Source organism: Leptonychotes weddellii, chromosome 5 (genome assembly GCF_054177405.1).
Source record: "Leptonychotes weddellii isolate Sample4059 chromosome 5, ASM5417740v2, whole genome shotgun sequence".
NCBI lineage: Eukaryota > Metazoa > Chordata > Mammalia > Carnivora > Phocidae > Leptonychotes > Leptonychotes weddellii.
In genome coordinates, this window is record NC_138373.1 from 87,240,434 (window position 1) to 87,256,392 (window position 15,959).

At 43.9% G+C, this 15,959-nt stretch overlaps 1 protein-coding gene across 1 annotated transcript in view; it reads right to left on the reverse strand.

Annotated features, from left to right (window-relative positions):
- Positions 1 to 2,211: 2,211 nt before the first annotated feature.
- ITPR2 (inositol 1,4,5-trisphosphate receptor type 2) overlaps positions 2,212 to 15,959 on the reverse strand; it is an 838,078-nt gene continuing 824,330 nt past the window's right edge. Inside the window, exons 57-58 of the mRNA XM_081818942.1 lie at positions 3,980 to 4,141; positions 2,212 to 3,266 (exon numbers count right to left, since the gene is read on the reverse strand). Coding sequence (XP_081675068.1) covers positions 3,180 to 3,266; positions 3,980 to 4,141 — 249 coding nt within the window. The 3' untranslated portion in view covers positions 2,212 to 3,179. The remainder of the gene's footprint in view (positions 3,267 to 3,979; positions 4,142 to 15,959) is intronic.

A 15,959-nucleotide genomic window follows, 5' to 3' on the forward strand; every position in this document is an offset into this window, starting at 1 on the left:
TTATTATCTCTCACTTCCTCCTTTTCCCTAACATAGCGAAGATCCAATCCTCACCTTCCCCGCCCAAATCCCCAGACCACCAGCCTGTCCACTGATCTCACCCCTGGCACGTGGGGGCAGGGGGTGAGCCCTAGTGTATTACTGTATGTAATGAAACAACCACAAACTAAAAGGAGCAGCCAAAACAATGAGTTGTGAGCTGAGAATATGGAAATAAGCACATGATTAGTTCTGACTTGAATGGAATATCTTCCTGATATAATCAATAACCCACTAGAAACTGTATCTTCATCAACAGAAAAATTTCAGTAAGCAAGAAAATAAGCCCTTTCTAAATGAACTTTCTCAAGGGGTTGAAAAAATAATTTTTACATGTATATAATTTATTTATTAATATTATAGTCTTATATGATACAAACGCTCTCATCTCAAATGATATAAATTAGGAAACATACTTTCTTTAAACTCTTGGGCCTCAGAATGTAGCATGCAGGGGAATAAAATCTTTTTGAAATTAAAAATTATATTCAGCAGAAACTGATACTTTTAAACTGACATGTATTTTAATAACTAAGGAGTAAGACATTTCCCTTAACATCAAAATCAAAGATAACTGTACTCATTTTAATATCACTATATAAATATAAAAACATTAACTGAGACTTGCCTAGGTCAAATATTCCAGTTACGTTAACAAATATATACATAACAAGTATGAACTTACATCAAATGTCAAATTTCCCCATTATTACCTTCTTGTGACATGACTGTAAGAGCCTGGAGAGTGTCTTTTTTCTTTGCTTTTTTGTTTTGTTTTGTTTATTTTGCTCTATAACCTCTAAGTATCTAGGCAGGAAAGAAAAACACAACTGAGAAATATTCCGGTTTTGAACAAGTAAGAGGTCAGTTGCAATCTCTTTCGGGTACTTCCCATTCGAGAAAACATGCCGTGAAATGGTGAGCTGCCCCTGACAACGGGTGGAGAGGTCAGGCCATTTGTCGATAGCAGTTATATACCCAATGGCTTATTCACTATAAAAAAGAACTAGCATGGCCCCAGAAAAGAATAGATAGTTCATCAAGTGAAAAGCAGGTTGCTCTCATTGGACAAATTAATCTCTTCTCTTGATGTTCAGACATCAAAAATATCTTCTTTCATGTTAAAACAGAGATGGGTTCCTACCCTGGAATAGGGTCAATCTTTACCAATTTCCTCTTCTTCTCCCCATCTGCAAACTCTCTGTCTAATTAAAATACTTTAAAGTGTACTTTCATCTAATACTGTTATAACAATGATGGTCTTGGATTAAAACAATGACTGCTTTGGTCGACTTTGGCTTGGTGAAGCCATTTAAAAAAAATCAAGTATGTGATATCGTTCAAAGTTTTATAGTAAAGCATTAAGGGTCACTGAGCCACAGTGAAATTTCTCGTACACTTGTTGAATGCTACTAGGTTCAAAGTTCTGTCCTGCAGGCAGATATATATCCCAATTTCTTAGTATTTTGGGATCATGGCTTTTCTGGTAAGGAAAAATACTATGGTGTCACAGTAAAGAATTCTTAGCGTGGGGAAGTACTGGGGTGGGGGGTGGGAGGTGGGAGGTACCAGTAGATTCAGGTAAGAAACTGTTGCTCTGGGTTTCCACAGCTTCGCTCCAAGTCCACATTTCAACATTGTGGGAGAAGGATGGGTTCAGGAATCCTTTATAATCTACCCAGACCATGATTTGAGAATTTTAAGAGCCAATAGTTTTAAACTAAATGACAACAATCCAAAAAGCTTTAAACTTTAAACTCATAGCAAACCCTATCCAGACTTTAAACCTTAGTGGTAATAACTTGAGAGTTTTAAGACTCCGGAGGTAATTGTTTATTCCTTGGGGGGTGGGCGCCAGAGATCAATTTGCAAAGCATCTCCCAGAGTCTGGGGTCAGGGGCCTTGTCCTATCACCATGCAGCCGTTCTTCCATTACCCGTATTTTGCTTTAAAATCCTAAATGTATAGTCTCTACGAATATTATGAGCACGGCAGGTTATTGTCTCCCTCCACAAATCCTGGTTGCATAACTTCAGCTAAAAACAATTTGGGGAAGAGATGATTATCTTTCTACCTTCTGAAAAGCTCTTACCGATACAGTTTAAAATCTGCAACTGAAATGCTGCATTTTCTTGAGTCTTCAATACATTTCTTGGATTTTTTCCCCCTAACTGCAGAGATAGGATAAATAAAACCACTCAGTTCCTTAAGCACAGCAAACACGAATCAAATAGCTTTTACTCCATATTTATAAAAGGCAATGTGACCATCATAAGTTTCTCAATATTCCCTGTCACCTTTAAGCATTTCCATTTATTATTTTCAATATATTTCAAGAGCATACAGATGTTCGCAAAAAAAAAAAATCTTCACCGGGGCTTACTGTCAGCTTTTTCTTCCCCAAATCTTTTAAAATCTTCTCCCTCATGACTTAAAACATATTTGAATGGGTTACATGAAAATCCCCTTTTGAGCTCCACAGTGGCATCCCCTTTGCAGCCGGGAGAAAGCACTCACATTCTAGTTGCGCTATCAGCATGAGGGGCACGAGTTCCAAAGCACTACGTTCTGAGAGCTGGAAATCCACTGTGTTGCACGTTATAAATAAGAAAATTGCCCTGTGACAGCTACGGTTTGGAAGCATTAACATTCTTCTTTGCAAACCTCATTTTTAATCTTTGCTGTTACTTTCCTTAGGAAATCTTAGCCCCTGTATGAATTCCTGTATCGTTAACCTATACGCCGTATTTAAAAGAAATAAATCCCAACCGACCGCGACGAAGGTCACCATCAGCATTTAAGACAAAACTGACTCTTACTGATCTAGCCAAAGGTCGTTCTGTCCCTGCCGCGCCCCCTTGCACCCTGCCTCCCCCTATCCTCTCCTTCCATTTCGAGCAAGCTACTGCAGTTACATTAAGAATGCGTGATGTGTGCTTTCTAGCTTTTAAGTTTGGTCTTCTCAACCATGAAAACACAGTTATAAATTGTTCTCAGAGCTAAACCACTCAACATCTTGGCACTTGGTTGTTTTTAACTTTCAACAATAGGCACTGTTCACTCCCCTCCATCTCAGTTCTTTATTCAGTGATCAGGCAGGACACTGATGAAAGGCTAGTCACGGCTTCCCCCCCATGGTATCAGTGTGGTGGCATGTGATGATTCACATGGGGTGTGTTTGATCCGAGAAAGCCCAGTCTCTGCTTATTCTTCCTTTGTTCTGTCATCTGGGGGAAAAGAGAGAGTGAGTTGAGCTGATTGTCTCACTTTTGCCCAGTGCTGGTGGGCTATGCAATGTGGGGTTAATATTTCCCAAGCATCTACAGTCTGTCTGGCATCCTCTAGAATATAGTTACCGAAAAAAAAAAAAAGGAAAATATTTTTTAAAGTGAATTTCCATAAACAGAAAAAAAAAAAAGGCAAACCCCTCTCTGTGGTTAAAAACAGGAACCATGGGTTCTTTTCAAACAGCCCTGACTTGTCAGATAATCATCACCATCACCGTAGTCATTTTAATAGCTACCACAGCTACTTTTGATAGTATTTTTACTACTGCTAATAATTTCACATGATGAAGGGGTTGATTATAGCATTGAAATGACAGGTCCCGAGGACGATCTGCCTTCCCGATGAGCTTAGTAATTGCTAGGATGGCAGAAAATATAATTTTCTATCAGAAAGTGCAAAGAGGCCCTTGTATTTTGGCATTTGCTCCTTCTCCCCCACACCCCCCATTCCATACATGGAGAAGACTCACACAGGTGGGAATGGGATAAGGAGAAGCCTCGAGCTGCCAAGATGTGGCTCTCACAGCAGAGCATGGGGGTTCCTTATTGGGATTTACAGCTCTCTGTGATTAACAGTCCTGCTCCCAGGAGCCTCAGGTCTCCCCTGATTCCACCCCACCCAGCTGCAGCTCCAGCCCCCCAAGCACACTGACCTGCTCCTTGAGCTCTGCCAGTTGTGTCGACAGCTGTTTGACCAGGCTCATGGTGGATTCCAACTTCTCCTGCAGGTTCCGAATCTCATTTTGCTCACTGTCTCCTTCACTGCTAACGAGGGACATGGCTCGCATCCGAGGAAACCAGTCTAAATTCTTCTCCTAGAAGCAAATACATGTTCAAGAGCAAGGGAGTAAGTACTGGAAGGGAGCCTGGAGTTCTGCAAAGAAGGGTTATAGGTGTTCATTAGTATTAACATTTAAATCAAAGTTTCTTAGTACTCAAAGCAAAAGGGACTCTTTCTGGCCAGGCCTGGGGATGGTCTGCGGATGGGAACGAAGTGCAGGTTAGGCTTTGGTTTTCATGAGCTGGGGGAAGATTCTAAATGTTGGAACAAACTTCCTATGGGCTCCCAGGGAGGTCCTGGGGAAAGCATTTAGCACAGCACCCTGGACCCAGAGGGCATTCAGTGAATCCTGATGAATGATGAGGTAGGGTCTGGAGGCTGCGGAGAACAGATCCAAGTAGGTGTGGGTACAGGAGAGGCATGAGCTGTTTCTCCCTCGCTCCAGAAAAGAAAGGGGTGGCAGAATAGGAGGGTGGTAAAAGAAATGTTTCAGTTCCAGCCACCCATGCTAAACTAGTTTACCGCCCACTTCCCCAAGACAGGCTTTGAGCTCTGCTCAGGCAAGAGGAAGTGGGAGGGCATGGCCCTAGGTTACTCTGTCTGCTCCTTTTGGAAACATTTTATTACAGTGAGGATGAGGTTTCGGAGTTAGACTTCCCCAGGGGGCAATAGCTGGTACCACTTCTGTTTTTCTAGGCAGACTGGGTGTAGGGGTTTGTGTATGTGTGTAGCCCTCCACTGTTGTAGAAACAAGGAGTTTACCCAATGCCCGGCTCTCTCGAAAACTCTGATTGCTTAACATCATAGAATCACTGTGCATTACTTAGAGTACACTTTTCAATCCTCAAAAGAGCTTGCAAGGTAAATCATATTGTCCCCATTTTACAGATGAGACAACGAGCCGCCCCAACAGTTTAAACACCCATTTGACAAGTGAGGGAATGGCAGAGATAGGATGTAAAGCCAGATGAGCCTTTCCACCACTGACTGGGTATGTCAGCTTGCATCGCTACTTACCTCCCTATTTCTCTAGGTCACCTTTTCCCAACATCCTTAGCGGTGATCTCCCCGCTTAAGATTCCTCCCACTTCAGAAAAGCCCACTGCAGGGGCTGCCATGACTTCTGCCAGGTCAATCACTAGAATGAAGGTCCACAGAGTACTTTCCTCCCCTGAGGTTCAGTGGGAAGGTCCGACCTGTCTCTGTCCTTCTGTCTCAATCTCGTCTAGCCATGCGGCTGTTGCTGGTGTTCTGCAGTTATTGTCACTGCTCAGAAAACAACAAGTTCTTTATGGTTCCCTATCCCCAATGCAATGAAAAGGGCAGATAAAGAATTAAAGAGAAAACACATTAAAGAATTAGAAACTGCATTTAAACAGCTGTAGCTAATTAGCATTTCAAAGGAGGATGGTAACTTAGTTTGAAACGCAGAGTGACAGCCAAATTCATTCATTCGATCACTCCTTCAGCATCTTTTGCCTGGTATTTAAAAAATCAAATAAGATATCTGCTCCAAGGGGCTTGTGGCTTAGGACAGCCTTCCATGGAAAGTGGACTGTGCACTGTGTATATCAAAATCCTCAGGGGTTGCTTGTTAAAACTGCAGATTTCAATCCCACTACCTCTTTCCAAATCAGAACCTCTTTGGGAATGTGCATGATGCCTACCTGCACTCCAGCTTAAGAACTCTGGTCTATGCAGACAAAGAAGATACATGATAACCGCTGGAGTAATGGCAGGGTAGGGAGATGGACTGAAGGGGAAAGATCTGGAATAGCTGTTGTGGTGAGTGGGAGGAGGAAGCTAAATAAGGACCCATTAAATGCTTCTAGGGCTGGATGGGTGGCCCAGCCAACTGGGAAACCATGCCTTATCATGACACCTGCAAAAACCATTTCCAACAGCCCGGTTGATGCGCAGGTGAGGCAGAGAGCCGGACTGATGCAGGATGATGTGTCCTGTATCAGAAAGACACGGTGTTGGGAAGCTAGGACTGTCAGCGAAGTGCTGGCTAGAGTGAGGAACCTGGTAGGCAGGATGGAGAACAACAGACCTGGGCTCCCTGCTCTATAAGCACTTAATCCTTTCAACAGCCCACTGGTTCTCTTATCTGCTTAGTATCTATATTCTTTACAGTACTATCTACGGTCGGAGCTTTATAAATGAAGAAACTGAGGCTAGCACATGGTTTAGCTGGGACCCCAACCCAGACCTATCTGCATCGAGGTCTCTTGCAAGGCAAGATGGAAGACTGTGGACAGAAAGTGCAATGATAAAATCGAAGATTCCGAGGGTAGGACAACTTCAGGAAATGAAGTTTTTAGGGTGAGAGTGCCTTCAATCTGCTAAAATATCAAGGAATTGAGGGAGTTAGTATTTAGTGGGTATAGAGTTTCCGTTGGGGAAGATGCAAATTCTCTGGAGAGGGTTGTAGCAATGGTAACATGACTATATGTAATTCCGTAAAACTGTACACTTCAAATGGCAAATTTTATGTTATGTGTATTTTACTACAATTTAAAAAAAAATCACTGGATTTGCAGGGGCTGATCTTTTGGATGAATTGTGCACCAAGTCCCTGAGGTCATCCTGAAGGCGGTCAGTGGCTGGGGTGGATGAAGAGGCTGTGGGTGATGAATGTACAGGAGTGAGCGGGAGGTAGCAGAGGGCAGTGATGGGAAAGGGTTGAAAAAGGCATTTTCATGTGCGAGTGAAGATGCAATGATTCCTTAGTGAAGGGCAGCCCAGTCAGCAGGGCCCTCAGTGCGGAAGGGTTGGGGAAATAGGCAGCTGTCAGCAAGTGGGCTAAACGAGGGACTGTCTTGGGAGAGCCAGGAAGGCAGCATTCTGGGACAGGAGAGGTGGCTTGTACCAGGATAGAGATTCTAGGGAGCCAGAAGGGTTGGAGAGCCTCAGACAGCTGGGCCTGGAGTGAGAAGGTGCTAATGGACATGGTGATACCCAGGGTCAGGATGGTGGAAACATCAACTTTCAGAAAGTCTCCAAAAGAAACAGAAGGAAACCATTGCTCTGATGCTTAGCCAAGATGCATCACTACTTCAAAGAGAACATGGCTGAGACTCTGTGAAACCACCTTTGAAGGGATCCTATTGTAGGTGTCCCAGGGTCAGGACTCTCCCTACACACTCATTCTCCACTTGTCCCTGTGTTCATCCATTCATTTACTCATTCTCGCTGTGTTTACCATGTCAGTGCTAGGCACTGGGAAAACAACATCGAGCAAAACAGCACAGTTCCAGTCTAGGTGGGGAGTAAAGACTTCTGCCAAAGGCTGGTGAAAGCAAGGACAAGCTTGTGCTTGCGGGCCCTACGGTCCTTTCTCGTGGTCCCCAAAAGCTGTTCTCGTTTTTTCCTCATCTTTCTTCCTTTTGCTGCTTGTATCTTTTTCTGTTTCTGCCTGTTTGCTTGTGTCTCAATCTCTTCTCTCCCACGTTTGTGCTTTTGTTTTATTCTGGCCTTCCTCTCTACATCAATGGACCATAATCAGAAACTTATATACCGTGTGTAATTAACACTTCTTTTCAGTATTGAATGCTCTGTAGATCCTTTCCTTAATTTTTAAGGAACTGGACAGAAATGTTTTACATCTCTCACTAAAATGGAAAAAAATAACCAGCCTAAATTGTTCTCTGTCCTCTTTTTTACAAATAAATCCAGTCTTTTAAAAATAATGTTCACAACTGATGTTTCTTCAAATGAGTGCAGGAAGTATGTTTTTTTTCACCAAAATTAACTCAAATACAATAGTGTTCTCAGAATAAATGCTGCATTTGCTTTTTCATCAAAAGTGGCCCCCAATTAAATGCTCCAAGGTTCCTCTTTCTGCTCTCATGGCACAATGAGTGGCTTCCATGGAAGGCTCAGACTGAGCAGGGTGAGACCCTGGATTTTTGTCTAAGCCAGAAATGCAAGAGAGACGTACAGAACAGGACACCACTTCCTTATCCTGTTGGCTTGTAATGTGCCTGCCATCTAACAAAGCAGCTTGATTTGATCCGTTATTTCTCAGTTACTCATATAGGCTATGTACATCTTGTGATCATGCACATGACTGGTAGATTCCCATGTTGACTTCTGTTAGTCAATATGAAATAATTTCCTTCTTCCACCAGGAATGAAAATATTTGACCACAGGGTAGCATAAAGTCGGAGAAGTTGCAGATTAACTGTTAGGCTCTGAGGTGACAGCATAAGAACCTAGTAACTCGGTGAATGGAAATTCAGAGCTTCTCGAGGGTTCTAAAATGCAAAGCTCAGAGATAAACCAGTCACATCTCTGCGAAAGGACTCACAAAGCATGCTGACCATCACCCTCTAGCTATCCCTAGATTCTAAAAATAACGTACCTTTCCAGATGACCAGAAAGGAAAAAAATTTTTCAAATAGTACGTTCAACAGTCAGATCAACATGATCTATTTACTTTTGTAGTTATTCAATAAAATGATTAGGGTGTCAGTTGTCCCTTAAGGTTAGCTGTGCTGTTTTCATGTTTAGTTCTTCAGCATGATACCCCATTTGTGCCAAAGAGGCAATGTGGTCTGATGGAAAGATCATGGACCTAAGAGTCAGAACACCTGGGTTCTGGTTTTAGCGCAGCTGAAAACTAGCTATGTGATATAAGGGGAGGGGGGAGCCTGGCTCTCTGAGTCCCAGTTTCCTCATCTGTAGGACCAGAAAGTGACCCCAGGTGGTCTCTGTGTCTCCTCCAGTTCATCCTTCTGTGAGCCACCAATTCGAGGCAAGCTTCACAAATCAAATTGCTGAGACAAGTCTTGGGCTTGCCAAGTGAGTAAACAGAAACATAGCATTAAGGCTAGAAGCGACCTTGAAACCACATAAGCCAAGCTCAGCACGGTACAAATGCCCAGCCTGAAACCTAGAAAGTTTAGGTTTCCTGGAGGTCTTAAGTACAGTGGCAGATGTCCCTGCACTTGATTTCCACTTCTGGACAAATTCCTCCACATTACATAGTGGAACAGTTTTTATGGAATCTATCCCCATTGATGCTTCACTGGCCATGGGCTCAAGAACATGTAGGATTGTAATGATTTCTCTCCACGTCAGAGTGAGATTAAGAAGTAATGGGATGTATTTCCCTGATGACTAGTGATTTTGAACATTTTCTCATGTGTCTGTTGGCCATTTGTATGTCTTCTTTGGAGGAGTGTCTATTCATGTCTTCTGCCCATTTCTTGACTGGATTATTTGTTTTTTGGGTGTTGAGTTTGGTAAGTTCTTTATAGATCTAGGATACTGGCCCTTTATCTGAACACTACATCAAAAACTAATGATGTACTATATGTTGGCTAACTGAACATAATAAAAAAAAAGAAGAAGTAATGGGATGGATTTCAGTGAACCAAGCTTTGGTGAAGTTGCCTTGTGTTTTTTTAGCTCTACTAGGTACCCATTAAAAGTTGCCTGCTTGTAAGCTAAAGAGGAAGCAAGGACTGTATTCTCCATCATAGTAATTGATCCCACTTTTTGGCTGCCTAGCAAGTGTCAGGCACTTTAGTCATGCTCTGGCAAACACCCACAACAACTCCACAAGGTAGAGACTGCTATCATCCCTGTTTTATAGATGAGAACACTGAGGCAGGAAAAGGATTAGTTTCTTGCCCAAGGCCACACAGATGTTCCATAAGTGGCTGGGCCAGCCCTTAGCCTCCACCCTGTGCAACTGGAAGTCTTGTGCTCCTTTCACTGCTTTGGACTAATTCACGTCTAATGGAGGGGTCATTGCTTAGCTTCTGAACTTGCCAAGGAAAACAGAGCACAGTGAGAATATAATAACTTGAGCCCCCTTGGTTACTTCTGGGGTATGCTAGAGGTTTACTTATTGAAAATATGAAACACAAAGCCTCTAGGCAGTCTATCAGATCCATATGCAGATACTGATGAAAATGCATCGACACTTGACATTCACGGCAATTTTGCAGAGTGCTCTAAAGTATTGCTAATGAGGGGTAACACACTGAACATACCATGTATTGTATTGTCACGGAATGTCAATAAACCATTTAATATAGACCTTCACCTCTGTTTCCACTCTCCCTGACTCTGCTTAGAATGTGTTGTCACAAGACCATTTTTGCTAAGGTCTTGGTTACCATCTCTCTTCTAAGTCTTCTGTTTACTACATTTTCCAATCTGAAATCATTTGCAAAGTCTCCTAGGCTGACAAGTATAACCATTTCCCCAAAGCCTCAGTATGACCCGCTGCATTCCTCTCTTTGCCTTCTGGTTTGAAGATGTCAGCAGAAATGGCTCTCCAAAGGAACACTGGCAATGCAAATACTACCTACTTACTGGAAGGTCCCTGAGGGGAAACACCATCGCTCCTTTCCGGGAACTTCGGACCTACAAAAATAACCTGGAACAAGGATTCTTTGTGAAGTGAAAGTAATCATTTTGGCAAGGGGGAAGACTTCATGTACCCCAATCCAGCCTCTGCTCAATGGAGTAGAGGCATGGGTAGGGGCTGCTCACCCTCTCACCAACATGGTGACCTTGATGGCAGGTCAAAAACTTAAGGGACACCCACTAAACTGGCATCTGGGTTTCTAGCCTTGTTCCCAGCCTTAAACATCGCACCTGCCTATGACAAGTATTGCCTAATGTGGGCAACAAAAAGGCTGGGTCTCATGGGGGTTCAGATGCAGACCCTGGGTTCATGAGGAAGGAAGGATGAGCTAGAAAATACACAACTTGTCTGACAAACTTTAGGGACTGGAGGGGACAGAAAGGATCTAGCCATGTCCTTTGAAATTAAAACACTATTCCTGGATTGACAAATAAAAGAAAAACTTGGCAATTCATTCTATGTGTTAAAAAAAATGACACGAAGGGGTGCCTGGGTGGCTCAGTCATTGGGCATCTGCCTTCAGCTCAGGTCATGATCCCAGGGTCCTGGTATTGAGCCCCACATCGGGCTCCCTGCCCAGCGGGAAGCCTGCTTCTCCCTCTCCCACCCCCCCCGCTTGTGTTCCCTCTCTCGCTGTGTTTCTCTCTGTCAAAAAATAAAATCTTTAAAAAAAAAAGATGACATGTTACGGAACTGGAAGATTTCCTTTGCCAGTCCTTATTAACTGTATCTTCCTTCCTTCTGTATCTCCCTGTTTATTCTGTACCCTTATCTCCCTGTATCTTTCTTCTGTAACTGGTGGGTTCCTGCAAATGTAGTAGAGTGCAAAATTTGTATTGTTTGAACAAATGTAAATGTGGTAGCTATCCTAAGCAAATCTGTATCGAATGATTTTGTAAAGCAACAAAACCCCTTTATAGTGGCATTGTCAGACCTTGAAATATTTTAAAAATCTAAATGCTCAGATATCAAGTCTGCATAATGTATGTGAAAGCGGTTTGAACATTACAAAGCACTACACAAACACAAAGTATCCTTGGACAGCTGAGGCGGGATGTAGAGAAGGTGGGGCCCCTATCTTTTAGCTGTGGAGGGCACCTAACCGAATGCTCAGTGAGCAGTGACCACTGGTGTGATGACCACGCTCTGCTCCTGCCTGGCCCCGTCCATGGCATCACCTCCAGCGTGTGGATGGGAAGGGGGCTGCTGGCCTGGGAGGCTATCAGGAAGTAGTTATTGCTCCAGAAGGCAGAGAGAGAGAAAGAGGTCCCGTGAAGGAGGAGTGTACCGTTATGAAACCAACGTAACAGAGCTCTTTATCCCAGCAGGGCTGCAGGTTGGGAATCAAAAGGCGACAGCTGGGAGGGACTGGAAGCTGGTCCAATTCTACAACCCCCTGTTTCCTCTGCAGCGGAGCCGAGGCGGGAGCGGGCATGACCTGTGGCCAGTGCGGGGCAAGCAGGGGGCCAGGGATGCTCGCCACCACCTCGCAGCCTCGCAGGCTCGAGTGTCAGCAGAGGTGGAAAACACGAAGGCCCCTCTCTCTGTGGCTTCCTCTCCTTAGCGAGCCAGAGGGAAGCAAGTGAGTGTGGGGGTCAGGCGAAAAGGGGGTCAAAGCAGTTCAACAAACTTATAAAAGTGTCTTAGGAAGAGCGTTAGGCTCTGGAGTTCTGAAGACTCACAGGTCAAGATTCCTGTCCTCCGACATTTCCAGACTGGTTGGGGAGCTAGGAAGTGGTAAAGGTGGCTGGAAACGAGGGCTGTGGCTTCCTGCAATGGGCAGAGGCGCTGCATGCACGAGGCCGACCAGAAAGTCATTCCCCGAGGGTGGGATGCATGCCAGATGGTGGCTATTTTGGAGGCTGAGAGAACTGGGCTCTCCAAAGCCTGCCTATGCCAAGGAAAATGCAGCAGTGTTGGAGAGCAGGGCTCGCCGGAGTGACCCGAGAAAGAGGTGCTGGTACAGGTGTGATGAGGATCCTTCAGGTTAGCTCTGTGCCCCCGGGGGCTAGTGGCGGGTTCCACCACGGACAGCGGGCCGGACTGTAAGCAGAGACTATGGCCCCTGAAAACCCACCTTGCTTCCCATCCCTGTTCCTTGTCCTGCCCTCCTTCCCAGCCTCCACGATGAGAGGGAAGTCATGGCTGTACCCAAAAGCAAAACTGCGTGTGGATTCTCTTTTGGTCCCAGTCTTCTCATCCCAGCTAACATCGGGTGTCTACAAAACGCATCAGCTACATCTGCCAATGGTCGAGTTCTGATCTGTCTCCAGCTGACCAGGCACCCAGGGACAGAGCCACTGTGAGAAAGGGAGTGGTCCTTGGCTGGGAGGGCAAGAGGGCCTGGGCCCAAGAGTAGCTTAGGGCTGCTGGGAGCTGTGGTCCTGCTGCCAATAACTAACAGGATTGCTAGTCAATAATCAGGAACACTAAGGGGCACAAGGCTCTGGCTGGGGGGGTGCCTATGTAGTGGGGCAGTTGGAGGGCTATGAGGGATGAGGCATGGAGCCAACCTGGAGCAGCAACCAGAGAGGGGGGAGTGGAGCCCAGCACTGTGAGCTGCTTTGAGCCCTCGGCCAGCTCATTCTGAGATACATGGCAGTACTAGATCCAGGGACTGGAACCCAGTCATGGGTCTTGATGATGCAGTGAGCAGGGGGCTTGTCTGCCAAGCGGCTGTGAGTGAGCAAGGAACCAAAGGACCTGCCCCAGCATTTCCCTAGATCCCTATTGCTGGTTTTCCTACATAAGTGTTAAGTGGGAAACACTCTGACCACACGCACACGTGCACGTGCACACAGAGTGAGTAAAACTTAAGCATCAGAGGAGGCTGTTGGGGATGCCATATGGTTCCAAGGTGCTACCCACAGACTGCGGTGGGCACAGTGCTAAGCTGAAGGGCCAATCATTTCCCTTCCTGTTTGTGTTTTTCTTTTCTTGTCAATTCATAACTCCACTTAATCTGTATCTTTATCCTTGAGGCTTTAACTCATTTTTAAACTTTTATTAATTTCCATATTTTATCTCTTGGCCTCTTTATCAAAGAATATAAATATTTCAGGGCACTTAGGTGGCTCAGTCGGTCAAGCCTCTGACTCTTGGTTTCGGCTCAGGTTCATGAGATCGAGCCCCACAGTGGGCTCGGTGCTCAGTGGGGAGTCTGCTTCTCTCTCTCTCCCTCTCCTTCTGCCCCTTCCCCCACTCGAGCTCTCTCGCTCTCAAATAAATAAATAAATCTTTAAAAAAAAGAATATATATATTTTTTCCTGCAAATAATTTGAAATATGGGCATTTGCAAGTCTCCTTGGGATAGAAAAAAATGAGATCTTTTCATTGTGAGACTGGGGCAAAGTATCCTGAATAGAGTACTGAATACTGGAGTGGGCATTTGTCCAACTTTTGGTCACTCAGCATGTGATGTCCTTCCTGTGTTTGCAGGCACCACCACTCTGGGGTCGTGGTGGGAGGCTGGGTCCAGCATCCGGCTACAGAAGCTGAGAAGGAAGGCTGATAGGCTGTCTGTCCTCCCTGGGGGCAGTAGAGCTGGTCACGTGACCTAAGACTGGCCCATCAGTTGCTCCTGCCTGAGATTCGGATGAGGAACGAGTGATGCCAAGAAGCAATATAGGCTTCCTTTTGCTCACAGTGGTGGCAGCAGTGATGTCTGGCTGTGGTGAAGCCCTCCCCCCTCCCCTGCCCTGGCCAGCTCCCTCACTGGGATTCTGCCCATATTGAGCCCTATGGTCACCTTCCTCTTACTTCTGTATATCCCTCCACACATCCCTTTTCTCCCTAAGGTAACCACAGCCAGTTGCTATTGTTTACAATGTAGAACCCTGGCTGGTACAAGTGTCGAGAAATTAATAGGGCCAAGTGATATTTAACACTGGCCAATTTTGTCCAGGATAAAGATGATAAAACTTCACTACCTGGCTGGTAATTGATCTTCATTTTTCATTATTTTCAAGTCCTTGGATCCAAGCATGCCTGACGCTTCAGTTATTTTATATTTTTATTTATCCTACACCCCCACCCCTTGTCCCTGGCAACCACCAACTTGTGTTCTGTATCTATAAGCTTGTTTGTTGGTTGGTTGGTTTCATACATAAGAAAGATCATGCTGTATTTGTCTCTCTCTGACTTATTTCACTTAGCATAATGCCCTTGAGTTCCATCCATGTTGTTACAAATGGTTTCACACTTTTTTATGGCTGAATAAAATTCCATTGTGTGTGTGTGTGTGATTGTGTAGTGTCAGATAGTCATCCAGTTTCATTCTTTCGCATGTATCTGTCCAATTTTCCCAAAACCATTTATTGAAGAGACTGTCCTTTCCCCATTGTATATTTTTGTCTCCTTCATTGCAAATTAATTGACCATATATGCATGGGTTTATTTCTGGGCTCTTTCTTCCATTCCATTGATCTATATGTCTGTTTTTATGCCTATGTTATACTCTTTTAATTACTATAGCTTTGTAACATAGTTTGAAATCGGGAAGCATGATGCCTCTAGTCTTGTTCTTTTTTCTCAAGATTGCTTTGGCTACTTGGGATTTCTTTGAGGTTCCATACAAATTTTAAGATTATTTGTTCTATTTCTGTGAAAAAAATGCCATTGGGATGTCAATAGGGACTGCACTGAATTTCTAGATTGCTTTGGGCAATATGGATTTTTTAACAACATTCATTCTTCCAATATGTGAGCATGGAATGTCTTTTCATTTATTTATGATTTCTTCCATTTCTTTCATTAACGTCTTAATAGTTTTCATTATACAGATCTTTCATCTCCTTGGTTAACTTTATTTGTAGGTATTTTATTCTTTTTGATGTAATTATAAATGACATTGTTTTTTTAATTTCTCTTTCTGATAGTTCATTATTAGTGTATAGAAACACAACAGAATTTTATGTACTGATTTTGTATCCTCAAACTTTTCTGAACTTGTTCATTAGCTCTAACAGTTGTTTGGTGGAGTCTTCAGGATTTTCGATATATAATATCATGTCATCAGCAAAGAGTGATAGTTTTACTTCTTCCTTTCCAACTTGGATGCCTTTTATGATATTATTAATTAATTATGGGGTCGATAATTACACAGAGGACAAATTTGTGAACTGTTTAGTTTATAAACTTTTGAGTACCCATTTTGGATTTCTTCTTATACCTTCCATTTGATAGAATCTGTATGACATGGGCACCTGCCACATATTGTTGGTAAAATGGACAGCTTATTAGTAGTTGTCTATGGTACTAATGAATATAGGCAAGCTGGGTAACCTGATTTTTTCAATAAGATATATATATATTTTTTAAAGATTTTATTTATTTATTTGACAGAGAGAGAGATAGCAAGAGCAGGAACACAAGCAGGGGGAGTGGGAGAGGGAGAAGCAGGCTTCCTGCCGAGCAGGGAGCCCGATGTGGGACTCGATCCCAGGACCCTGGGATCATGACCTGAGC